Source organism: Oryctolagus cuniculus, chromosome 10 (genome assembly GCF_964237555.1).
Source record: "Oryctolagus cuniculus chromosome 10, mOryCun1.1, whole genome shotgun sequence".
Taxonomy (NCBI): Eukaryota; Metazoa; Chordata; class Mammalia; order Lagomorpha; family Leporidae; genus Oryctolagus; species Oryctolagus cuniculus.
The window spans coordinates 102,632,946-102,659,020 of NC_091441.1; the positions used below are offsets into that span (position 1 = coordinate 102,632,946).

At 44.3% G+C, this 26,075-nt stretch overlaps 1 protein-coding gene across 6 annotated transcripts in view; it reads left to right on the top strand.

Moving 5' to 3' along the window:
• The window catches only part of KIF15 (kinesin family member 15), an 82,834-nt gene that overhangs the window by 28,451 nt on the left and 28,308 nt on the right, over positions 1 to 26,075 (top strand). For all 6 annotated transcript variants that reach the window (XR_007921580.2, XR_011379568.1, XM_070050937.1 and 3 more), the window contains exons 5-14: positions 1,313 to 1,350; positions 7,369 to 7,466; positions 8,947 to 9,126; positions 15,115 to 15,324; positions 17,898 to 18,023; positions 18,167 to 18,289; positions 22,225 to 22,348; positions 23,069 to 23,145; positions 23,428 to 23,637; positions 24,330 to 24,504. Coding sequence is in view for 4 of the 6 variants with exons in the window: in XM_070050937.1 (XP_069907038.1) it covers positions 1,313 to 1,350; positions 7,369 to 7,466; positions 8,947 to 9,126; positions 15,115 to 15,324; positions 17,898 to 18,023; positions 18,167 to 18,289; positions 22,225 to 22,348; positions 23,069 to 23,145; positions 23,428 to 23,637; positions 24,330 to 24,504 (1,361 nt within the window). In the remaining 2 variants the exon portion in view is untranslated. The remainder of the gene's footprint in view (positions 1 to 1,312; positions 1,351 to 7,368; positions 7,467 to 8,946; positions 9,127 to 15,114; positions 15,325 to 17,897; positions 18,024 to 18,166; positions 18,290 to 22,224; positions 22,349 to 23,068; positions 23,146 to 23,427; positions 23,638 to 24,329; positions 24,505 to 26,075) is intronic.

Sequence of the window (26,075 nt, forward strand, 5' to 3'; positions counted from 1 at the left end):
CCAGCTGCTCCACTTCTGATCCAGTGCTCTGCTATGGCCTGGGATAGCAGTGGAAGATGGCCCACGTCCTTGGGCACCCGCACTCGAGTGGGAGACCCAGAAGAAGTTCCTGGCTCCTGGCTTCAGATCAGCCCAGCTCCGGCCATTGTGACCATTTGGGGAGTGAACCAGATCTCTTTTTCTCTGTCTCTGTCTCTGTCTCTCTGTAATGCTGCCTTTCAAATAAATAAATAAATCTTTTTTTTTTTTTTTTAAAGAACTTTGTCGAAAAGAGACAGTAGTACATCATTGCAGATATCTCTTAGCTCTCAGTTTTCTCTCTGTATTCCTGAGCCATCTGCTGTTTTTTCTCAGGACCTCTGGTCTTTGGCTCAATACTTGAGACAAGTCTCAAAGAGGACCTACAGGCTCCTACAACATTTTTCTAGGCACCTGAGAGAAGATTCCTCTACTCTTAGATAATTGAGCTCCTTGCTCAGCCGGTTTGGCCCTCTGTACTAGCTCATTGTAATCTGTGACTGGATATTCGGTATAGTAGGTAAAGCTACCACCTGTGATGCTTGCATCCCATAAGGGCAACAAACAGTTCATGTCTTGGCTGCTCTACTTCTAATCCAGCTCCGTGCTAATGGCCTGGGAAAGCAGCGGAAGATGGCCCAGTGCTTGGGCCCCTGCACCCATGTAGGAGACCTGCAGGAAGCTTCTGGCTCCTGACTTTGGCCTGGCCCCGCCATTGTGGCCACTTGGAAAGTGAACTCGTGGATAGAAGATCTTCATCTCTCTGTCATTCATTCCCTCTCTGTAACTCTTTCAAAAAAATAAATAAGTCTTAAAAAAAAAAGAAAAGAATTTAGGAAAGGAATTGCTGCAGTGTTTCCAATAGCAAAAATTGGACACAAAAGTGTAATTGACTCTAGTTTAATAAATTGATACCACAAGATCCCATTTTTCAAGGAATACTATGTAGTTGTGAAAAATAATGACCTCTTATTTACTGAAATAGAAAGATATCTGAGATAAAATTAAAGGGAAGATAGGTTATAGAGCAATATGCAAAGTATCAGCCCAATTTTTGTAAATAAAAATTAAATGAAAATTTAAAGGCCAGCTTTATATAATCTAGAAGCATTTACCAACATTTAATAATGGTTAGTTCTTTGTAGTGAGATTGGAGGAAAATAAGATGAATTTTTACCTAATATAGTTGAAAAATGGAAAACAATTTTTATGTATTAGCAGACTGTATTAGAATCGGACAGTAGTCTTTTAAATTTTATGTATAAAAATAATATATAAAAATTCCTTTTTACAGTGGACAGACTGGCTCAGGGAAGACATTTACTATGATGGGTAAGTAAATCAAGACTTAATATTTGCTGGCCCTAATCAACACTCCATGATGACAGCACCTGGTAGTTTTCTATATGTGATGGGGATGTTATGAAATCAGGGAGGTCTCTGGGCTTCTGCCAGGCTGTGAGTCCCTTAATAGCAGTGTCCAAGTGTTAATCATGTGTGCAGCTGTGTGCCCTAGCCCAAGAAACAGTTTTTCAATAGAGTTGAATGTATTTTTATATATGTAGAATTTTCAAAAAGTTCATGAAAAAAATGTGTATTATCAAAAAACTTCATGAATTTCAGATTATGGGGCATCAAAATAAACTTATCAGGGGTGGTGTTGGTGTAGTGGTAGAGCTGCTACCTGCAATCCCATCTGGGCCCCAGTTTGTGTCCTGGCTGCTCCGCTTTCAATCCAGCTCCCTGCTAATGGCCTGGGGAAAGCTGTGGAAGATGACCCAAGTACCTAGGCTCCTGCCACCCATGTGGGAGACCCTAATGAAGCTCCTGGCTTCAGCCTGGCCTATCTGGGAGTGAACCAGTGGATGGAAGATTTCTGTTTGTCTGTCTGTCTGTCTCTCTCTGTAACTCTGACTTTCAAATAAATCTTTTTAAAAATGAATAAATAGCTTATCTTTTTATTCCATTTTCAATGAACTTCTATATCTGTATAAGCATTAGGCAGATTAAGATTCAGTAGCTGCCCCACCTGTGTCTCCTAATGTATCTGTTACTGGGACTTCTATTATTATTAGCTTTGCTTGGTTTTGAACTTATACAAATGATATTTTATAGTTTGTATTATTTTGTTTGTCTTTTCTTTCAGCACTGAGTTTCTAAGATTTATTCGTGTTGTTGTGTCTGGTAATGGATGTAGGCATGAGTGTCTTCATTTCTACTCCAAGTTCTTGCATCACACAGAGATAAAAATTCCAAGCAGAGACCCATAACATGTACAGGAAGGAACAGGACTGACTGAACAGAGAGGGAATAAACATAGATTCACACGCCAGTGTCGACAACTGACATGGAGAAATGCCATCACGGTGGACAAGTGGGTTGCCCTTAAGGAGGGAAAAAGAGAGCCTGCTCTGTGGCAGAGACCTCTCCCCCATTCTCAGTCTGCTTTTATGAAGTAGAGGGAGGTACTTTAATGGAGTATACAACAGGATGGGGTCTCAGCATGTGCCCTATTCTCAGATGAGACACAAGTGCTTCCTGGCAAGGTGGATATATCCAGCGAACAGTTAAAGAGAAAACACTGTATTGCAGGATTGTAAAAATTCTAGCTCACCTAGACTAAATAACTACCTAGTTTACAACGTGTCAATAGTAGTTTATTTCCATCACACTATAATATGAGTCAGTGAGCATTCCATTCTACTGTTGATGACATTTGGATTATTTCTAGTCTAGGGTCATGTGAATAATGCTGCTGTGATCACTCTTTCTTGTATGTGTCTTTTGACATCATTTCTCTTGGATCTGTTTCCAGGAGTAGAATTGCTGAACCCTAGGATATAAGCTTTAGTAGATACTGCCAGTTTTACAAAATTGTTATGCTTCAGCGGCATGTTCAAGTTCCATTTACTGCACATCTTTGTTTATACCTTATAATGTCAGCTTTTAAAACTAGCCGTCCGGCGCCGCAGCTCACTTGGCTAATCCTTTCCCTGTGGCGCTGGCACACTGGGTTCTAGTCCCGGTCAGGGCGCCAGATTCTGTCCTGGTTGCTCCTCTTCCGATCCAGCTCTCTGCTATGACCCGGGAAGGCAGTAGAGGATGACCCAAGTGCTTGGGCCCTGCACCCCATGGGAGACCAGGAAGAAGCACCTGGCTCCTGGCTTCGGATCAGCACAGTGCACCAGCCATAGCAGCCATTTGGGGGGTGAACCAACGGAAAGGAAGATCTTTCTCTCTGTCTCTCTCTCTCTCACTGTCTAACTCTGCCTGTCAAAAAGAAGAAAAAAAAAAACTGTAGCCATGTGTAGTATTCTGTTTGTTTAAACATACTTCTCTACTGTCTTTTGGTAACTGAGCACCTTTCTTGTGTTTACTGGATATTAGAATAGCCTCTCTGTTGAGATGCTCTTTGCAGTCTTTTTGCCATTTAAAACATCCCACAGGGTCGGCATTTCAGGTGGCTGTGAAGTGCTGCATGGGCCCTGCACATCCCATGCCGTTGTGCCTGGTTCCAGGCCTGGCTCCTCCACTTCTTTTTTTTTTTTTTTTTTTTTTTTTTTTTGATAGGCAGAGTGGACAGAGAGAGAGAGACAGAGAGAGAAAGGTCTTCCTTTGCAGTTGGTTCACCCTCCAATGGCCGCCGCTGCAGCCGGCGCACCGCGCTGATCCGATGGCAGGAGCCAGGATCCAGGTGCTTTTTCCTGGTCTCCCATGGGGTGCAGGGCCCAAGCACCTGGGCCATCCTCCACTGCACTCCCTGGCCATAGCAGAGGGCTGGCCTGGAAGAGGGGCAACCGGGACAGAATCCGGCGCCCCGACCGGGACTAGAACCCGGTGTGCCGGCGCCGCAAGGTGGAGGATTAGCCTGTTGAGCCACGGCGCCGGCTCCTCCACTTCTGATCCTGCTTCCTGCTAATGCACGCCCTGAGAGGCTGCAATGAGGACTCGGGTACTTGGTTCCCTGCCACCCAGGTGAGATGGAATTCCTGGTTCTTGGATTTGGCCTGGCCCAGCCCTGGGTGTTGCAGGCATTTGGGGAGTGAACTAGCAGGTGGAAGATCCTGCTGTCTCTGCCTTTCAGATAAAATGAAAATAAATAAGCAGTTTTAACATAAAAATCCCTTTATTGATGGGGATGTTTTATAGAATGGAGAGATTAGCCTTTTGTCTATGATGTAGAGTGCAGATTTTTCACTTCATTTTTTTTTATTTTTTAAAGATGTATTTATTTATTTAACAGAGTGACAGAAAGAAGGGGAGAGACATAGAGACATCTACCATCTACTGGTTCATTCCCAGATGGCCACAGTAGCCAAGGCTTGACCAGGCCAAGGCCAGGAGCCAGAGCTCCATCGTGGTCTCCCACTTGGGTGGCAGAGACCCAAGTACTTGGGCCATCTTCCACTGCTTTCCCAATCAAGAAGCTGGGTCGGAAGCAGAGTAACCAGGATTCAAAACTGGTGCTCTGATAGGGGATGCTGGTGTCACAGGTGGTGGTTTAACTTGCTGCCTCACTGCACCTTCCCCTTCATTGTCTTTTTTCTTTTAAGATTTATTTATTTATTTGAAAGAGTTACACAGAGAGAGGAGAGGCAGAGAGAGAGAGAGAGGTCTTCCATCCGATGGTTCACTCTCCAATTGGCTGCAACAGCCAGAACTGCGCTGATCCAAAGCCAGGAGCCAGGAGCTTCTTCCGGGTCTCCCACGTGGGTGCAGGGGCCCAAGGACTTAAGCCATCTTCTACTGCTTTCCCAGGCCATAGCAGAGAGCTGGATCGGAAGTGGAGCAGCCAGGTCTTGAACCAGTGCCCAAATGGGATGCCAGTGCTTTAGGCCAGGGCGTTAACCTGCTGTGCCACAGCACCAGCCCCTTCATTGTCTTTTGAATTGACATTTTTTTCTGAGCTGACAGTTTTTATTTTTCTTTGATGAAATTACAGGTTTGGTTTTTCTGGTGTTTTGTTTTTTTTAATAAACAGCTTCTGAATGTGCCAGATACTCTTCAGGGTGTTTTGGTCTGTTCAGATACAAAGCATTGTCCAGGACCTTGTGTGGCTGAGCATCTCAGGTAATAGGGATGGACAATCAGAAGCAAACAGCGGAGAAAGAAGAAGCAAATAGAGCTGGGTGTTGTGGTACAGCCAGTTCAGGTACTACGTGGGAGCCCACATGCCCGATCGGAGTGCCTGGGTCAACGTGGCTGCTCCATGTTGCTGATCGAGCTAATGCACATGGGAAGCAGCATGTGAGGCCCAAGTGCTTGAGTTCTGCCCTTCCACATGGGAGCCCAGATGGAGTTTCTGGCTCCTAGCTTCAAGCTGGCCTGGCCTCAGATGTTATGGGTATTTGGGGAGTGAGCCAGTGAACAGAAGATACCTCACTCTCTGTTGCTGCGCCTTTCAAATAAATCTTTTAAAGAAGTAGCAGCAGATAACTGCCAGAGGTAGGAGAACGGAACAGAGAGGAGCAGGGGTGCCGTTGTAGGTGGTGGGCCAGGAAGGGCCCTGCGGAGGTGGCAGCGGAAGAGTTACTAGTACAGGGTGGGAAAGGACCCTCCCGGCAGCGAGACCTCGGCTGCACAGGCCCTCAGGTGGCTGGGGTGAAGTTTTCCCAGTGGGGCCAGGAGGAAGAGAAGTTAGGGCTGCAGCTTGTGGCCACATCAGGTAGTCCTGGGTGAGGAGTTTGGATTTTGTTTTGTAATGGGAAGTCATTGAAAGGTTTTTTTAAAAGGGACTTGCATGATCTGATATACAATTAAAAGGATTACTCAGCTGAATGGAAAAAGATTAGAAGGGCTTATAGTGGAAGCCAGATTAAGAGCTACTGCAGTAGCCTAAGCAAGAAATGATAGAAACTAAAGTTAAATATCTTTGTGTGTTACTCAGCAGAAAAATGATATAATGTTATTTGCACACTCCAATATTATTTGTCTTCTTCATTCGTTTACATGGATTTTTCTCCCTCTGTTAAATATTTCTTCAATTACAGTTTTTACAAAGGCAATTTTAAATACTCCAGGTAGAGTGCAACAAGGTGTTTAAGACAACTATAATATTTTAGAGTTTATTCTCTGTACCTTTTCTTGTACATACCAGCATTTGGTCTCTATGGCATATTTAGCCAATGTTTATAGTACTTTTCAGGTCTTTTCTAGCCATGTGTTTATATTTTTTTGTTTTCTGGTAAATATTGCTACAGCTTGAAATGCTGTTCCTTAAAATCCTGTTACTTACGCATCAACTTGTTTCCTTCCCCCTGTGTAACAAAATAAAGACAGGAGTATTCCGCATTTTTCCATCTACATGGAAATCTTGTAAAATATTCCCAATGGTATCTTTCTTACCAGCTCTGCTTTTACTTCTCAATTTTAAAAGTATTACTTAATCTTAATTTTTCGTACTTAATGCTTTTGAAAATGTGCCCTAAGTGCTTTACGTTAATACTTCGTTAGCTCTTCCCAACAACCCTGTGCAGTAGTTATTACCATTATTATCTCCATTTTATAGTTGCTAAGAACTCTGAAACTTAAGAAAGATTGAGTAATTAGCCCATGTTACACAGTGTAGGGCCATGGCATGGAGCACAGCTCAGTATATGAGAAATAATGTCACATGTAATAAATAAAAACATAATTATTTGGTTTTTCTGCTGATTTTGGCTCTTGGAAGTTGAAAGAATTTCAAGCTTAGTACCTAGATGGACACCAGCTACTTTGTACAATTGGGTGGTGGCAACTCTGGGTCTTTACTTCCGTTCCATTCATGGCTGGGTTCTATTAACCTGTCTCTAACAGACTGAATTTAACTTGTTTGGAGGACAAGTGAAAAACTGATTATTTGGGGCCGGCACTGTGGCACAGCTGGTTAAAACCCTGGCCTGCAGTGCTGGCATGCCATATGGGCTCCAATTTGAGTACTGGCTGCTCCACTTTCCATCCAGCGCCCTGCTAATTCACCTGGGAAAGCAGTGGAGCGTGGCCCAAGTCCTTGGGTCCCTGCACCCACATGGGAGACCTGGAAAAAGCTCCTGGCTCCTGGCTTCCGGCTACTGGCTTCAGATTGGCTCAGCTCTGACCATTGTGGATATTTGGGGAGTGAACCAATGGATGGAAGACCTCTCTCTGTCTCTGTCTCTGTCTCTCTGTCTCTCTTTCTCTCTCTGTCTCTCTGTCTCTACCTTTCTCTGTAACTCTTCGAAATAAATAAAATAGATCTTTTTTAAAAAAGAAACTGATTATTCGATATGTCACCTTGTTTCTGTGTAAATTGCCTTGCATTTTTGCCATTTTCAAGTACTCTTGGGGCAGAATGAAAATCAGCAGGTTTTCTTTTCTTTTTTTTTTTTTTAGGGCCATCTGAATCTGATAATTTTTCTCATAACCTGAGAGGAGTAATCCCACGAAGTTTTGAATATTTGTTTTCCTTAATTGATCGTGAAAAAGAGAAGGTAAAATGTACTATAAAATTAAAGTGCTTCTATGAAATGCCTGGTTTTAAGTGCTTAGCTATTAATAATTAGTTCATGATGCATGGAGGGCCATGGATGAGATTCTCCAGTGTGGATGGGCTGGTGTAGTACAAAAACACCTTTTAATTCTTGTGGTGAAATTAAGGATTCTGAGTTTTTAGTTTATAAGCATGCATCGTGCTTGGACCTAGATTATGGGTTTATAAGGAAGGGAAGTATCACTTCTCAGGCTCTCCAAAGATTTCACAGCAGAGAAAGCATAAGAAAGTCTCAACCCAAGAAAACAGCTGTACTAATAATACCAAGCCTGTCAGCTGCCTGCACTAAGCTCATGACGTCTAGTAGTGATGGGCCTGTCCTTACTGCCTTTGTTGCACCTGCTACCCCCTTACCATGGTTTCCTGGCTCCACAGGAGGTGTGGCTCTATCATTCTGGGATGTGGTCTTTTCTTTTATTGACTCCCAGGTCAGGCCATTCTCGAAATATACAGTTCCAGCCCGTCTTTGCCTTGCTTCTGTTTCCTATAGTTGCTGTTTGATCATGGTCTTGGTTGGAGCTCTCAGAACCTGCTTTGATTCGGGGAGCCACCTGATTCACAAATCTCTTATGTTTTGCTTTACTCAGATAAACTCCACTAAGTTCAATTGGTCTAAGGAATTTTCTTTTTAACATCATTTGCTGAAATTATCTCTGACGTTGCAGTTAGACACAAAGGTTGCATGCCAATGAAATAGTTAAAGTTAGTGCCATGCATTTCTGTGGTTAAAAATCCTATAGAGGGGTGAATGTGAGGCCTGTGGTTAAGACACTGCTCAGGACTCCCTGCATCCCTTTCAGAGTGCTTGGCTCAAGTTCTGGCTTCTCCACTTTTGATCCAGCTTCCTGCTAATGTGCACCCTGCGAGGCAGCAGATGATGGCTCAATACTTGAGTCCCTTCCACACATGTGGGAGACCCGGATTGAGTTCCAGGCTCCTAGCTTCAGCCTGCCCAGCTCTGGCTGTTGGAGGCTTTTGGATTGTGAACCAGTAGATGGAAGATTCTTGTCTGACTCTGTCTCTTTCTCTCTCTGCTTTTCAAATGAAAATAAATAAATAAAAATTGGAATCCCTTTTTTAAAAAAAAAGAATCCTACAGTCTTTTGAAATAAATTATTTTTAGTCTTTTAAAGAGCACAACATTTCTTTCAAATAAAACTTTATAAAGAAATCCAATATATAAGACTTTTCAATTCCCATCTCCCTGTGTTGGCTCTGAGGGATCTCCGAAACCTTGAGGGCTCCTGGGACCACAGTTTGCTTTAAAATGTGATATGTTGAAAATAATTACCTGGATTTTAACTTCTGGCTATCTTATATTGTATCAAGGGATAATAGTATACAAAATGTATACTTTAGCTGTGCAAGCTAAGGATAAAGATGTGAACATAATGCATCTGAATGAAGTATCTCTTTTACAGGCTGGAGCTGGGAAGAGTTTCCTTTGCAAATGTTCCTTTATTGAAATCTACAATGAGCAGATCTATGACCTGCTGGACTCTGCATCTGCTGGCCTGTACTTAAGGGAGCACATCAAGAAGGGAGTCTTCGTCGTCGGTGCGGTGGAGCAGGTGGTAACGTCGGCTGCCGAGGCCTATCAGGTGCACTGCCAGAAACGTTTGTTGGATGCATGGGCAACAGACATGCTGTGCAAACATCCCAGTCACAAAAAGAGAACTGAGCTGTCAAAAACATTCCATAAAGGCATAATACAAAAGTGTTCATGAGAAGTAAAGCAAAAAAAAATGCTAGTATTTCATAGATCTCTCCTTAGCTAAAAAAGAACCTTGAACTGCTTGATTTTGAATTATTTTGGTGCTGTTCATTCTAATCAGGTAATTCTAAAGGCCACCCTGCAGGTAACAATCTGTAAGTATTTATATTACTTTAGTGGCTCCTCCTGGGAGCTGCCTATTTGCGGAGCCCTTAGGAACGCTGGCTTTAATCTGACTGTTCCTACTTTGCACCTCTGCTTGTTTAGTAGGGATCAAAAGCCAACTTCTTTGGAGCATCCAAAGATGTGAGTTATTCTCACATTTTTAAGGAATCTGATCTTGGCCAGTTGATTAAAGCAGTGTTTTAATATATCATATTTGATCTATATGAAATATTGGCACGTTGCATGTAAGTTACTAAACATGATGTGGGTGTGGTATGGTGGGGTGCAGATATTTGGCCCTGGGAGCACTCCGATCTCATATTGGAGTGGCTGGTTGAAGTCCTGGCTGCTCTGCTTCTGATCCAGGTTCCTGCTTAGACATTGCCTGGGAAGCACTGGATGATGGCTCAAGTACTTGGGTTCCTGCCACAGACATAGGAGACCTGGATTGAGTTCTGGGCTCTTGGCTTTAGCTGTCCCTTCCTGGTGTTGTGTGGACATTTGAGGAGTGAACTAGCGGATGGAAGATCTCTCTCTCTCTCTCTCTCTCTCTCTCTCTGTGTGTTTCTCTGCCTTTCAGATAAAATGAAAATAAATAAACTTTAAGCATGATATTAATGTGGACTTGCAGGAGCCCATTAGACAGTCTAACGTCATGAGTGCTGTCCTGTTTTCCTGGGTGCTCCTCCCTAGCCCGTGTCTCTGCTTCAGCAGTGTGCTGAATGTCACCGTTTTCTTTTACTTCCCAGTCACAGACTTGCATATGCAGACACAGACTGGTTTAGCCTGTTTTTGAGTTTTAAGCAATGTTTTTTTATCATTCTATGACTTTTTTACTTTAACATGGTTTACGGAATAAGTCCACATTGTGTTTATTTTCACAGCTTTATAACATTCCATTGATTTATTCTTCCATCTTCAACAAGTCTCCCATTTAACCTTCTGCATAAGCCTGTGTGCAGCCCAGATAAGGTTTGGGGGCGGTCGGAGGGAGGTTATGCTCCAACACAAGACAACAGCCTTGCAGGAAGTGGTTTCTGTGGGGTAGGCAGGCCTGGCACTCCACACAGCACTTTGGGTTCCTCCCGGCACAGTGTTCTGCACAGGCACACTTGTTCCTTTTGGGCACAATGCCAGTGTTGCTCACCACCACCGCCCTGGGAAGTGCATATGTCCTTTGTCTTGAGCGGTTCTGGGCATTCCTGCGGGTGGGGGCAGTCCCTGATGGCACAGTAAGGTGTCTTCTGCTATTATTATCTGGACACTGCTTACTTTTGATTGGTTGGGAGCTGGAAATGGATACCCATCCGGTCAAGAGAGGCTGATATAATGAATCCTTCTATCCTGTCTCAGGTATCGTCGAGTTTAGAGAGGCCTACGTCTTTATAAAACATTCAGTTTGTACTGGAATATTGCATGTCTCTTCACTTATTTAAGCTTTTAATGTCTGGGAATATAATTTTTGTAGTTTTCACTATAAAAGTCTTACCAATTTTTTTGGCTTTATTGCAATATATTGTATTTTTTGTTACTCTCATAATCTCCTTTCAGTTACATTTCCTGTTTGGTATGTGTAGAAGTGCAGTCAATGCTTACCAGACCACTTTTATAATCAGCCACCTTGCTAAAACTACCTTATAAAACCAAGAGTGTGTGATAGATGCTTTTTCTACCTCTGTTGACATGGTTACATGGCTTATCTCCTTTGCCATCCTAACATGATAAAATACTAAATTAGATTTAATGTTTTGTTGGGTATTTTTCACCAATGTTAAAGACTGGGATCAATCTATACTTTGCCTTTGTCCTACTCTTCTTAATTTTTTTAATCTTTATCTTTATCTATTTTCCAGAACTTTGTTGTTTAGAATAAGCTTAGAAAGTCTGGTAGAACACATCTGCAGAACCATCTGGGCCTTTTATTTTGTGTGAGTTTTACCTACATATAAAATAAAATAGAGCTATGCAAGCATTTTATTCCTTCTCGGGTTAGTTTTAGGAGAGTTATGTATTCCTAGAAAAATTTTGGTTTGCTCTCAGTTTTCAAATGTATTGGCATAAAGTTGAATACCTTTGCTGTAACTGCCGTTTTGCTGGGTTTTATGTAGTTGATGTTGTTGACACGTCCTGGCTCTTTGGCATTTTCTTTGCTTTTTCTTTTGTGGGTTTATCATCCTGCTCCTTACCTGCTGCATATGATGGACCCTCAGCTCATTTGGGCCTTTCTGTTGTGATAAAAGCATTTAATATAATCCTTGTATAGATCTCGATTCTTTTTCTGCTACTCATGAATTACTTATAAATGTTATTTTTCCATTCTCAACTATATGGAGATTTCTAATTTATTTTTCATGTTGATTCCTCAACTGCACTGGGGCCAGAGAATGTGGTTTGTGTAATGCCTCACTCTAGGATTCTTTGAGATAGAATTAATGGATTAATACAGTGAGCAATGGATGAACAGTGTGTGCTTGAGAAGAAGGTACAATGCATGGTGCTTCAAAGAGATATATTGATCCTGCACTGGAGGCTGAGGTGTGTCAATTTCCTTTAGTTTTCAAAATTATTTATTTTTATTTGAAAGGCAGACAGAGAGATCCTCCATCAGCTATTTACCCAACTGCTCACAACAGCTAGGGTTGGACAGGAGCTCAGAACTCAATCTGGGTCTCCCACGTGGGGCAAGGACCCAAGTACTTCAGCCATCAGTTTGTTGCTTCCCAAGGTACACATTAGAGAGAAGCTGGACCAGAAAGTGGGACAGTGCCTCACACCGTCATACAAGCGTGGCATGTGGGCATCTCAGACAGCATCTTTACCACTGTGCCAAGTACCTACCTTAATTATTTTATGTTTTGCTGCCTATGTTGATTATTATAGATTCTTGTCTGTTTTAATACATATGTATACATGTGGAATAGACTTTTATTATGTGCATGTACAAGTAGAGAATTACTTTATCCTTTGATTTTGATCTATAATCAGTGCTTTCCTGTCACATAGTTGCCTTACAAATCTGTTGCATCTGATGTTCACCTATCACTCAGCATCTTTAGATTAGTGTTTGCCCAGTGCATGTTTACCCTCAGTCCTTGTGCCTCTTAATGCTTTAGTTATTTCTTGTAAACCAGATCGCTACCAAAGTTTTGCCTTTTTTAAATTACTCTGACAGTTTTACCTTTCTTAATTTACAAATATTTGCATTGATGTGACTTTTGATATTGTTGGACTGGTCATTCTACCATCTACGTGTTCTTATCGGTTTTATTCAATACCTCTTTCTCTTTTCTGGCCTTTTTGTTGTTGCTCTAGAATGCAGTCCAACTTGCTAGGGAAAAAAGACTCTAATTGTTTTTGCACCTTTGCAGAAACATAAATTAACTAAACATGTATGAGTTTATATCTAACTGTATTCAGTTTCATTGGCCTTTTTTACCCAATACAAATCTGTTGATTATTATGGATTGTTGCTGAATAATAAATAGGTCTTGTGATAGGGCAGGGTAACTCTTCCATTTTGTTCTTTTTAACAATTATATTGGTTTTTCTTGGTGCATTGCAATTTACTTACAACCAGCTTATCTATTTCTACTAAAACATCTGCTAGGGTTTTGAATGGAATTATATTGAACCTAATGATTGTTTTGGTGGAAAATTGATATCTTAATAGTATCAGGCCTTCTGATCCAGGAGCATATGCCAAGCATTTTTGTTTATTATTCTTGGTATTTATATGATATCCAAGCAACATGCTTGTATTTGCTTCTCCCTTGTTGCTCTGGTCACGATGACAGATATAGTACTACTTTTACACTTTGCTTTTATTGATGATATTGCATGAGAATTTTCCCATGTTTGAGGAACTGTCTTTTGCTGTTTTGAAGTATATAAATATATAACTCATAATTTATTTAATATTTAATATATGCTAGTTAATGTTATATAAAAGAAGCATCCAGGAAATACGGAAAGTACAAATCTCATTTTTGCACTGTGTGTGGTTAGTGGAAGGAGTTGTAACAGCTAGCATTTATTGGGTATATGCCAGTACTGTGCGACCTCCTTTTAGGTAAAGTTACGAATTCCTATTTTGCCCTATACTTACACGTAGTATAGCCTCGCAGCTCCCAGTGGAGTCCTCTGACCCTTGGCATCACCAGAGAGCTGCTCAGGAATGCAGACTCGGGCGGAGCCTCACATTGAAGCTGAGTTTTAGCAGCTCCCCAGGTGATTCCTGCACACATTAGATTCAGATTTCTGCACTGTGGGGTGGATACCCCAGTCTCGTAAAAATATGGAGGCCATGCCTGAAAAGGTTCGGCTGGGCTTGATCACAAGACTTGAGCTCACGTCCCTCTGATTCCAGAGCCTTCCATCTGAACCTTTGCTTATACTGCTTGCCATGGGAATGGAGAGGGAAATAAAGATGTGTAGAACAGCCGGCGCCGCGGCTCAACAGGCTAATCCTCCGCCTAGCAGCGCCGGCACACCGGGTTCTAGTCCCGGTCGGGGCGCCGGGTTCTGTCCCGGTTGCCCCTCTTCCAGGCCAGCTCTCTGCTGTGGCCCAGGAGTGCAGTGGAGGATGGCCCAAGTGCTTGGGCCCTGCACCCCACAGGAGACCAGGATAAGCACCTGGCTCCTGCCTTTGGATCAGCGCGGCGCACCAGCCGCAACACGCCAGCCACGGTGGCCATTGGAGGGTGAACCAACAGCAAAAGGAAGACCTTTCTCTCTGTCTCTCTCTCTCTCACTGTCCACTCTGCCTGTAAAAAAAAAAAAAAAAAAAAAAAGATGTGTAGACCAGAAGAACTGATACAACTTTGGCTTTATGGTAACTTACAGTTGTTGTGGGGTTTTTTTGTTTGTTTGTTTGTTTGACAGAGATATAGACAGTGAGATAGAGAGACAGAGAGAAAGGTCTTCCTTCCGTTGGTTCACCCTCCAAATGGCCACTATGGCTGGAACTGCGCTGATCCCAAGCCAGGAGCCAGGTGCTTCTTCTTGGTCTCCCATGCAGGTGCAGGGCCCAAGCACTTGGGCCATCCTCCACTGCCTTCCTGGGCCACAGCAGAGAGCTGGACTGGAAGAGGAGTAGCCGGGACTAGAACTGGCACTCATATAGGATGCCAGTGCCACAGGCAGAGAATTAACCAAGTGAGCCATGTCGCCAACCCTATGTTTTTATTTTTTTTTTTTTTTTTTTTTCTTGTGGTCCATCATTTTCACAGAGTGTCAGAGAGATTTTATGATTTGCTTCAACACAGAGAATGGTAAAGCCAGTTCTGGATCTGTGCCTTCAGGTTTCCTGTTTGTTCTCTTTCCAGAATGTAGTGGGGGAACAAAGGGGAACGAGTGTATCCTTGAAGGACCGGCAGTCCTACTCACCACCCTGTGCAGATTTCCTGCTGATTTTGGTGACTGTTGTGTACCACCTGGAACTTGTGATAACGTGATTTCTTTTAGAAAAAATAATTTTTTTTAAGATGTATTTATTTATTTGAGAGGCAGAGGCAGAGAGAGAAAGAGGATCTTTGTGTTGGGCCATCTTCCACTGCCTTCCCAGGCCATAGCAGAGAGCTGGATCGGAGGAGCAGCCAGGACTAGAACTGGCACCCGTATGGGACGCCAGTGCCGCAGGCAGAGAATCAACCTACTGCGCCACAGCTCTGGCCCCCACTGTTGTTTTTAATACACTTTTCTTTTTGCACAGGTGTTGTCTGGAGGGTGGCGAAACAGACGTGTGGCATCAACGTCAATGAACAGGGAATCCTCGAGGTCTCATGCAGTCTTTACAATCACAGTTGAGTCAATGGAGAAAAGCAATGAGACTGTGAATATACGGACCTCCCTGCTCAACCTGGTGGACTTAGCAGGATCTGAGAGGCAAAAAGATACCCATGCAGAGGGGATGAGGCTGAAGGTAAAATGAAACTGTGGTCTTGAACTTGCATGTGAATTCGTACTAGACATCAGTATCATACTCAGAATTGTGAGGACTGCATAGAAATAAGAAATTGCTCCTATCTGAAAGGAACAGAGATCTTTGTTGTGGGGTTGGGCAGTAAGGGTAATGGATAGGTCAAGTCCATCAGTAGCAAGGGTGGTTGAACTCCTGCTGGGGGGATGGTGGTCAGAGGAAGAAGGGTGAGACACAGACTGCTGTGGAAGTATGAGAAGGAAGTCTTGAGTTGTCTCACAGCAGGCACAGGGACTGCTGCCCGGGGGGCACCCTCAGGGTCATTGCAGAGGCGGAGTGAGAGTGGCTTGCGCCATTTCAGCTGAGTTGAGGGGTTCATTGGTCAGACAGGCAGGCAGGTTCAGACCACTGAAGACCACAAATGCCAGGCCAAGTTGGTGCTCATTTTCTAGACACTGGGAAACACTCAAAGGTTTTGAGCCAGAGAAGAAAGCCTGTTTTATGAAATCTTGGTCATCTGACCTACTACTGCAGAATCAAGAGGAGAGAGCCTACAGAGAGAAGAGACCAGCTACACTGTTTAATAGTTCAAGTGTGAAGGGTGAAGGACCAACTCCTAGGCAAAGGTATCAGCAGTGGAACCAGAGGCTGGGGAAGAGGAGTTACACATAGAGGTCAGCTCTGGCATTAAAAGTGAGGATTTGAGCCTGCTGAGCTCGCAAGCAGTTTTAGGCAATCCAAGGTTTGTGTTTTCATTGAGATGAGAAGCATAATAAAATAGCTCATTTAAACAGACACTTCTCTACTTACATTTGAGTTACATCCCTATAAACGCATCTTAAATTGAAAATATCTTCAATTAAAATGCGTTTAAGGCCGGTGCCGTGGCTCACTTGGCTAATCCTCCGCCTGTGGCACCTGCATCCCGGATTCTAGTCCCTGTTGGATCGCCAGGTTCTGGTCCCGGTTGCTCCTCTTGCAGTCCAGCTCTCTGCTGTGGCCCGCGAGAGCAATGGAGGATGTCCCAAGCGCTTGGGCCCTGCAGCTGCGTGGGAGACCAAGAGGAAGCACCTGTCCTGGCTTTGGATTGGTGCAGCGCTAGCCATGGCAGCCATTAGGGTAGTGAACCAACGGAAGGAAGACATTTCTCTCTCTGTCTCTCTCTCTCTCACTGTCTAACTCTGCCTGGCCAACAACAACAAAAAATGCGTGTAAGACACTCTGCCTACCAGAAATCACAGATGAGCATGAAAAGTACCCTGTAGAGCATCAGTTCTTTCCCGTTGTGATTCCTGACTGCCAAGGAGCCCCTGCCCAGCATCCTGAGAGAGGATCCCGGAGAGAGGGATATGAGGGGTCTTAAAGTGGGCATTACGAAGACCTATGCATGATTTCATAATGCATTGCATCAAATAAACTTCCATTGGAGTATTACATTTCCACAAACTTTTTGAAGTACCATGTATCACTAACATGGGAAAAGATCAAAGTTCACAGTACAGTTTTACTGAGTGTGTGTTGTCTTTGCACCACACTAAAATTATACTGTGCATCAAATAGGAAAAGACCAAAGGATGGTTGAGCACATTTTATTTTCTAAATTTAGTTGTGAGGCCAGTGCTGTGGCATGGCAGATAAAGACGCTGCCTGCAGTGCTGGCATCCCATATGGGTGCTGGTTCAAGTCCTGGCTGTTCCACTTCCAACCCAGCTCTTTGCTATGGCCTGGGAATGCAGTAGAAGATGGCCTAAGTCCTTGGGCTCCTACACCTGTGTGGGAGAGCTGAAAGAAGCTCTTGACTCCTGGCTTCAGATCAGCTCAGCTCCGGCTGTTGCGACCATTTGGGGAGTAAACCAGTGGATGGAAGACCTCTCTCTCTGCCTCTGCCTCTCTGTAACTCTGCCTTTCAAATAAATAAATAATTTTTTTTTCAAAGATTTATTTTCTGAGCCATAACAGAGCTGGGTTGGAAGTGGAGCAACCGGGGCTTGAACCGTGCCCAGATGGGATGCTGGCACTGCAGGGGTCCCCTTTACCCACTACACCACAGCGCCAGCCCCAAATAAATATTTTAAAAATAAATAAATAAATACAGTTAGTTGTACTTAACTAATTTTGTCCTTGATTTTCCTTTCCATCCAGAATTGTCACCATAGTAGATATTTTTTTTAAAAAAGATTTATTTTATTTATTTGAAAGGCAGAGTTACAGAGAGAGATAGAGTGGGAGACACAGAAAGAGGTCTTCCATCTGCTGGTTCACTCCTCAAATGGCCACAATGGCTGGAGCTGGGCTAGGCCAAAGCCAGGAACCAGGAGCTTCTTCCAGGTCTCCCACGTGGGTGCAGGGGCCCAAGCGCTTGGGCCATCCTTCACTACTTTCCCAGGCACATTAGCAGGGAGCTGGATCAGAAGTGGAACAGCAGATGCAAACTGACGCCCATATGGGATGCTGGCTTTGCAGGAGGCAGCTTTACCCACTATGCCACAGTGCCGTCCCCTAGACATTTTTAATTCAAGACACCAAAAGAGTAACAAGGGCAACTGAATTTGTGTTCTTTTTCCCCAATACCGTAGGAAGCAGGGAACATAAATCGATCGTTGAGCTGCCTGGGCCAAGTCATTACAGCGCTTGTGGACGTGGGTAATGGAAAGCAGAGACATGTTTGCTACAGAGACTCCAAGCTTACCTTCTTACTGCGGGTACAGTAGGTGGTTGGGCCCTGGCTGCTTTGTGGTCATGTTCACTACGGCTGATAGTGGGACAGTATTGCAGAGTTGGTGGCAAGGGGATATCTTTGTTTAAAAAAGATCTTGTGGTTTCTCACCATTTGTTTCTTTAACAGGATTCCCTTGGGGGTAATGCCAAAACAGCCATCATTGCAAATGTTCATCCTGGATCCAGGTGTTTTGGGGAAACTCTGTCAACACTTAATTTTGCTCAAAGAGCCAAGCTGATTAAAAATAAGGTAAAATACTTTACTAAGTAAATTAGAAAAATACTGAAGCCAAAGAATGCGGTTTTTGTGAATTTAACATCAACTTTTTTTGTGTGAATTTAACATCAACTTTCAATTTAACATCAACTTCTACAAAGAAGCTTATCTTAACTGTATGCAAAATTTGTTTCATCTTTTCTAACCTATCTCATACAGAGAGACCTAGGCTAGGTCTTGTGGTGGCTTTTTTTCCCCCAAGATTTATTTATTTACTTATTTGAAAGTCAGAATTAAAAAGGAAGAAGAACAGAGATCTTCTATCGGCTGGTTCACTCCCCAGTAGCCACAAAGGAGCCAGGAGCTTCTTTGGGGTCTCCCATGTGGGTACCGGGGCCCAAGCAGGGAGCTGGAGTGGGAGCGGAGCAGCCAGGACTCTAACCGGTGCCTATATGGGATGCTGGCGCTGCAGACGGTGGCTTAACCTGCTGTACCACAGCGCTGGCCCCTTGTGGTTATTAATTTTTTTAAAGTTTTATTTATTTATCTGAAAGGCAGAGTTACAGAGGAAGAGAGAGAGGGAGAGATCCTCCATCTGCTGGTTATTCTCCAGATGGCCACAATGGCCAGAGCTGGGCCAATCTGAAGACAGGAGGCAGGAGCTTCTTCCAGGTCTCCCACATGGGTGCAGGGTCCCAAGGACTTGGACCATCTTCTGCTTTCCCAGGCCATAGCAGAGAGCTGGATAGGAAGTAGAGCAGCCAGGAGTCGAACTGGTGCCCATAAGGGATGCCAGCACTGCAGGTGGCGGCTTTACTCACTGTGCCACTGCACTGGCCCCATTTGGTTAACATTTTTTAAGGGGTGGCAAAGATTTTCTTTTGTCATTGGGTTGAAGAATACATTTATTTGCTGAACAGTGCTAGAGCAGAACTGTGTGTACTATGAACCAAAAATCACAAGAGGTTAAAAGTAAAGACTGTTTTGTTCAGGGGCAGAATCAAGTCAGGAGATAAAGGTTGAATTAGAGACCAAACCAGCATTCCACCAAGGGGAGGCAGGCCTGGGACTTCTATAACAAGAAAAGATGTGTGGGGAATTCAGAGCCCAGCGTTCTTGGGAGATGAGCAACTGAGTGAGTCCTGGGGTAGAAGCCCATGGAAATCAGGGTGGCTATAAGTTGTGCAACTCCATTGTCACACCCACGCCACAAGCCTTGCAGAATACTGATATATTGATAGGCTCCAGAAAATTGCTTTATTTTCAGTTCTCAATGTGATGTCAATGCTGCAACTTGTCCATGAGTAAGTCTCAAAGGATCACAAAGGGGTTTTGCTTTTTTTCTTCATCCACTGTGCAGCCATTTGGCTTTTATTTTATCAGTGCATGTGTGCAGGTGCATGGTAGGGGAGGCTGTTCTGTAAAAGGGATTTGATAACATTGCACACTTTGCCTTTTAAGCCATCTGCTCCTCCAGAGATGGCCCATTTTGCTTCTACACAACAAACTCCTTTGATGTTGGTGTGTACCAGGGACCACAGGCTTTTCTTATGAAGTGATAGATGATATGTGGGAGTTCTGGGTGAGGCTTCTGGCTCTTGGCTCCTGGCTTCAACTTAGCCCAGAGCTGGCCATTGTGGCTATCTGGGGAGTGAACCAGCAGACAGAAGATCTGTCTCTCTCTCTCTCTCTCTCTCTCTCTCTCTGAAACTCTTTCAAATAAATAATGATGGATATTTTGTGCTTGTTGGGCCACATGCCCTCTGTCCCAGCTACTTAGCTCCACCTTTGTGGTGAGAAGACTGCTGTAGACAGTCAATGTGCTGTGCTCCGATACAGCTTATCTGTAAAAACAGGCAGTGGCCTGTACTTGTATTTGGCCTGTGAACTGTACTTTGCTAGGCCCTGGTGCAGACTGTTAAAAGGCCAAGGAATCCCTCACCTATTTTGAGAGGTTGGAGACCACTTTGGTTTTAGATAGGAGGTTGTGCTTTAAATTAGTAGGTTCATCTCTCCTCTCTTTCAAGGAGGAATTTGGTCATTCTTTCCCCAAGGTCATGGTTGGACTGGAGAGGCCCTGTCACCCTTTCTCCTAGGTGAATCAAGGGTATCGGCCTGTTCACTCACTCCATTTCCTTGGGTTATGACCCTTAGTGGGGTGTGGGTAACATGAGGAGGAAAAGACTAGAGCTGCCTGACCTCTCTCTCGGGACTTATCAGACATCTTTGGAGAGTGTACAGCTGCCCTGATAATGAGAATTATGATGTCACCAGGGTGGCAGTGATGTCAGAAGAATTTATTAGTGAGGCACATCATAAGAATCAGCAGCTGGCCATGGTTTCCAAAACACAGAACAACAAAGCCAGGAGCTTTATACTGTCACTACCGATGGTGAGTCCCTGCCCCAGCCTGTCCGCACTAGGCTTGTTGAGACTTACTGAGGATGAGCTATTTAGAGCTTTCCCTTGGGGTGCGCTGGGCCTAGGACAGAGTTCAGGGGATCTTGGCATGTGGGAGGATGTTTTTTCCTCACTGAGGGATTGACTGTTTCCCAACTTTGGGTCTCTTTGCTCTGGTTTGCTCTGATTTGCACTTGGTATTGCCCTGTGGGTTTTGTGGGTCTTCTTAAATTTTAATGTTTTTAATTAATAAAGTATTTTTAGAGCAGTTTTAGGTTCACAGCAACATTGAATGGAAAGTACAGAGAGTTCTTGTGTAACCCCTCCCCTGCTACTGAAACTGAATACACCACAGAGTTGTATTCATTTGTGGGCCTTTTTAACATTTTAGAAGTCACCTTAAAATGATATTTCTTTAAGAAAATGAAGATGCCATTTAGTGTGCTAAGAAAACAGAAATGGAGCTGTCAAACCAAGCCCTTCTACCAGGAGGTCATGTAGCCAAAAAAGGGACTAGGGGCGGGCTTTAAAATATATATCTGAAAGGCGGAGTTACAGGAAGTGGGGAGAGATCTTCCATCCACTGGTTCACTCCCTCAGTGGCCTCAATGGCCAGAGCTTGGCCAGGGCAAAGCCAGCAGCTTACTCCTAGAACTCTATCCAGGTCTCCCATGTGGGTACAGGGGCATTTGGGCCATCTTCCACTGCTTTCCAGGTGCATTAGCAGGGAGCTAGATGGGAAGTGGAGCAGCCAGGACTTGAACTGGTGTTGGTGGAATGCTTGTGTCGCAGAGCGGGGGTTAACCCACTGCGCCACGATCAGCCCCTGGGGAAAGGCATTTTGTGCAGCAGTTAAGACGCCACTTGGGATGCGTGCATCCTGTATTGCAGTGTCTGGGTTCACGTCCCGCCTCTGCTTCGGATTCCAGATTGCTGCTAATGCACACCCTGGCAGGCAGCAGGTGAGGACTGACGTCCTTGGGTCCCTGCCACTCACAGAGGGGACCAGATTGAGCTCCAGGTTCTTGGCATTGGCCCCAGCTGTGATAGGCATTTGCAAAGTGAAAATAATTTTAAAAAGATTAGATTCCTCCAGAGAGGGTTGTCGCTGCCAGGCTGACCGCTTAGGCCAGCCTTGCAAAGCGTCCCAGCCGTCCAGGCTGGGCTCCTTCCCCAGAGCCAGGAGGGTACCCCTCAGCTGTGCTCTCTCTTCTCCATTGAGTGGGTGGGGTCAGGCCATCCTCCTTGAAGGAAGGTGTTGGGTGAACACACGAGATCCTAAGGTGGCCTAGCCTGGCAGCGCAGGGCCATAAGAGGGAGCCTCAGGCAGAGTGGTGAGAAGGGAGGCTGGCAGGCAGCCATCTCTCTCTGGCTCGAGATATGCAGGCACAGGTAGAGGGACTCCCTCTGTACACCCGGATCCTGGTGGCCATTCAACGGTTTGTGAGATGGAAATGCAGTTTTGTTTGAGGTCCATCACTCCAAGTCATACTAAGAAAACATAGGTAGGAGTATTCAACTCAAAAAGCATTGTTTTAATTGTTGTTGTTTTTTTAATTCTTAAATAGGCAGTGGTTAATGAAGACACACAAGGAAATGTGAGCCAGCTCCAAGCTGAAGTGAAGAGGCTCAAAGAACAGCTGGCCCAGCTCACGTCAGGGCACATGCCACCAGGAAGCCTTCTGAGCCGAGGTAGGCTGTGCACAGCGTCTCTCCCTGGGCACGACCTCTGAACACTGCTGTGAGAGCCCTCAGGCACAGTGCACAGCGAGGCACAGTGCCACAGACGAGGCTTCCCAGCGCTTCCCGCTAGTCTGGGCTCTGAGTTCCCTGAGATTCAGTGCGAAGGGGAAGTCAGGACGATTTTGAATAATTCACCCCTAGGAAGTGCTAAAAAGAGAACCTAGTGAATTTCATTTAGATCCGCTTCCAAGGTTTTATCCTAGCACATGTAGTGTCTATGTTCACTAAACCTACTTAGTGAAAGACTTATTTTTCTTCAGAGAAGAGCCGATGGAGAATGAATGACTTTGAAATCCATAAAACTAAGGAGGTGACTAAGATCTCGAGAGATGCCCAGCACTGATATTTTTTCCATTTTATTTTATTTTTACTTTTAGATCCATTTGATTTTATTTTACTTCTGCTCCTGTCCTGTGTATGATCTATATATGTTAACTAAATAAAGATCACTTCTATAATATATGTGAACTGAATAAAGACAAACTTATTTTTCACCAGAGGAACCAATGTGGGTGGGCTTATTTGAAACCTGTAATCTGAGGATGACAGCATGGCTCTTTCAGGTTAGCCGAGCGCTGTCGGCCCCCACTCTTTTACCTCATCTTTTGGTTGTAAAGGCAAATAACAGACTTTTTTTTTTCTCTTTCCTTCTTGCTGGTTCAATTGCAGACAAAGAGAAGACGGATTACATGAAGTATTTCCAGGAAGCAATGTTATTCTTTAAGAAATCTGAACAGGAAAAGAAGGTAGGGATCCGAATTTCTAGAAAGGACACTCCAGGAAACTTTCTCCAGAGACTGAAAGAGGAGAGTAAAGGAAGGCTGGGAAGAGTCTTATTTTTGCCTTTAAGATCAACTTTGAATTTGTTGATCAACTTAGTTTTTGTTGATGGGTTTATGAAAATTTAGAGAAGCTGAATTGCAAGAGTGCTTCAGAAAGTTTGTGGGAAATGTACATTGTCTTTTAATTCAGTTTTTCTGTGAACTTTTTGAACTATTCATGTTTTATCAAATCATACATTTCTTAAGTCCCTGGTAGAAAAAATTACCCAGTTAGAAGACCTCACCCTGAAGAAGGAAAGATTTATTCAGTCCAACAAAATGATTGTTAAGTTCCGGGAGGACCAAATCACGCGCCTGGAGAAGCTGCACAAGGAGTCCCGGGGCTGCTTTCTCCCCGAGGAGCAGGACCGTTTGCTCTCGGAGCTCAGGGATGAGATCCAGACTCTGCGCGATCAGGTGAGTCCACGGTGCTTCTGCTCTTTGTAAAGATGCCAGACATTCCAAGCAAATAGCACTGGTCACCAAGGACGCATTCTTTAATACAGTGGAAATGGTTTTTAAATGAGTTCAGCTGACAGCCTGGTGGCACAGTGCCTTTTCCCAAGTGCTTTACCCTGGACAAGGGGGCAAGCTGTGTTGGTGCCACTACCTAGTGTCAGCTGCAGCAGGTCACGCAGGACTTCGCCCACTGGTCTGCTTCACGTGGACCTTAGGGAGCGTGGCTGGGGGATAGAGCCCTACCATTAAACAAACAGAATAATTAGTGATCAGCTTTTTGTGTATCCTTCCAGAGTTTTTAATACATGTTCAAACATATGAATAGATATTTTTACTTTTATTCTGTACACTGTTTTGCGCTTTGCCTGTCGATGTATCTTGGAGGGAAGTTCAGTCTTGTTGGACAGAGGCTTCCTTGTTCTTTCCAGTCTGTGGGCCTAACCACTCTGCTTGTGTGCACACAGTCTGACATGGTGTCCCCCTTGTGCCTGTCTGTGTTCCAAGGGGTCAGACCCCAGTGCAGAGTCACAGAGCTGCAGGATGTGCATGTTTTCAGGGTGATCCCAGGGCGCCTTGCACAGTGGTTGCCCTGGGCGTCCCGAACGTTGTCTAATGGCTGCCCACACACCTGTGTGACTCTTCTGTCGCAGATCGAGCACCACCCGAGAGTTGCCAAGTATGCCATGGAAAATCACTCCCTCAGGGAAGAGAACAGAAGACTCAGGCTGTCAGAGCCTGTGAAAAGAGCCCAGGAAATGGATGCTCAGACCATTGCAAAACTAGAAAAAGTGTTCTCTGAAGTATGTGGCGCAGAGAACAACAAAGGTAGGGTGTGCTTGTGACCGCCTGGGAAGGGGGCTGTTGTAAGGAGCGTGCGCAGGGCCTTGTCCTTAGGGTCTTTGAGCCCCGAGACCTGCCTGCTCATTGCTCTGCACATAGTTTTTTTTTTCCCCCTATACATATTCACTTGATCTTAGCCTGAAGGCCAAGAAGTAATTCACACTTATTCATTCGTGTTATAGAAAGGCATTTACTAACTTTTCTTCTCAAAAATCAATAATCAGGGGCTGGCGCTGTAGTGTGGTAGTCTAAGCCCTCTGCCTACAAAGTCAGCATCCCATATGGGCACCAGTTTAAGTCCCAGTTGCTCCTCTTCCAATCCAGCTCTCTGCTGGTGACCTGGGAAGGCAGTGGAGGATGGCCCAAATGCTTGGGCCCTTGCACCCATGTGGGAGACCTGGAAGAAGCTCCTGGCTTTGGATCAGCCCAGTTCCAGCCATTGTGGTCATTTGGGGAGTGAACCAGCAGATGGAAACCTTCCTTTGTCTTGCTCTCTCTATCTGTAACTCTGCCTCTCAAATAAATAAATAAACCTCTAAAAAATCAAAAATTAATAAATTATGTAGGTTAAGAGATATAGCAAGGAAATACCCATTATATTTCTCTTTTATTGATACATGTATTCAGATATTCTTGTTTTAATAAATAGAATGCTCCTGTTTAGAATATTTGAGACAGAAAGTGCTGACTAATCAAACATGAATACATAGGAGTGTGAGTGTTTATCAGCCTGGAGGAGGTCTGTGGCGTGTAAGAGATGCCAGAGGGGCAGCCTGTGGTCCTGGTGATGTGGCTCCCAGTGTACACACCTTGGGGTCGCACTCAGCGTCCACCTGTGTTTCTTTCTGGGTTGAACGTGCCTTTTGTATCCTGCGTTCTTAAAGAAAACTGTCCCTTGGCTTTTAAACTTTGCCTGTGGTGAGCCTTCTGTTGTGTCACAGCTGAAACGAGTAAGAGCCGCAGTGCTGGGATTGCGGATAGACTCAGATTTTAGATGCAAAGTTCAAATCAGTCCTGTTTTATTTCAGTGATTTTTCTTTATAATGCCGTGTATTTTGTCAGATATTTTGGCCTTAACAATACTCTTAATTCCCTTACAAGATAGTAATGGCAGTTTCTGGTCCCGACCAGTTCTGCAACATCCTTGCATCCTGAACGACTTTCACATGACATTTTATACACCGATCTCAGTCCATTCTTTCCCCCATATTCATCCTTGAACGTTCAGATTTTCTGCCTGGTACATGATGCCATGTTCTTGCCATTTGCTGTCCTGCAGTTTGCTTCCTGAATAATTTGTTTCTAAGCAATTCATTTTTTTAAAAGATCTATTTATTTATTTGAAAGTCAGAGTTAAACAGAGAGAGGAGAGGCAGAGAGAGAGAGAGAGAGAGAGAGAGAGAAAGGTCTTCCATCTGCTGGTTCACTCCCCAATTGGCTGCAATGGCTGGAGCTGCACCTATCCAAAGCCAGGAGCCAGGAGCTTCTTCCAGGTCTCCCACGTGGGTGCAGGGGCCCAAGGACTTGGGCCATCCTCTGTTGCCTTCCCAGGCACA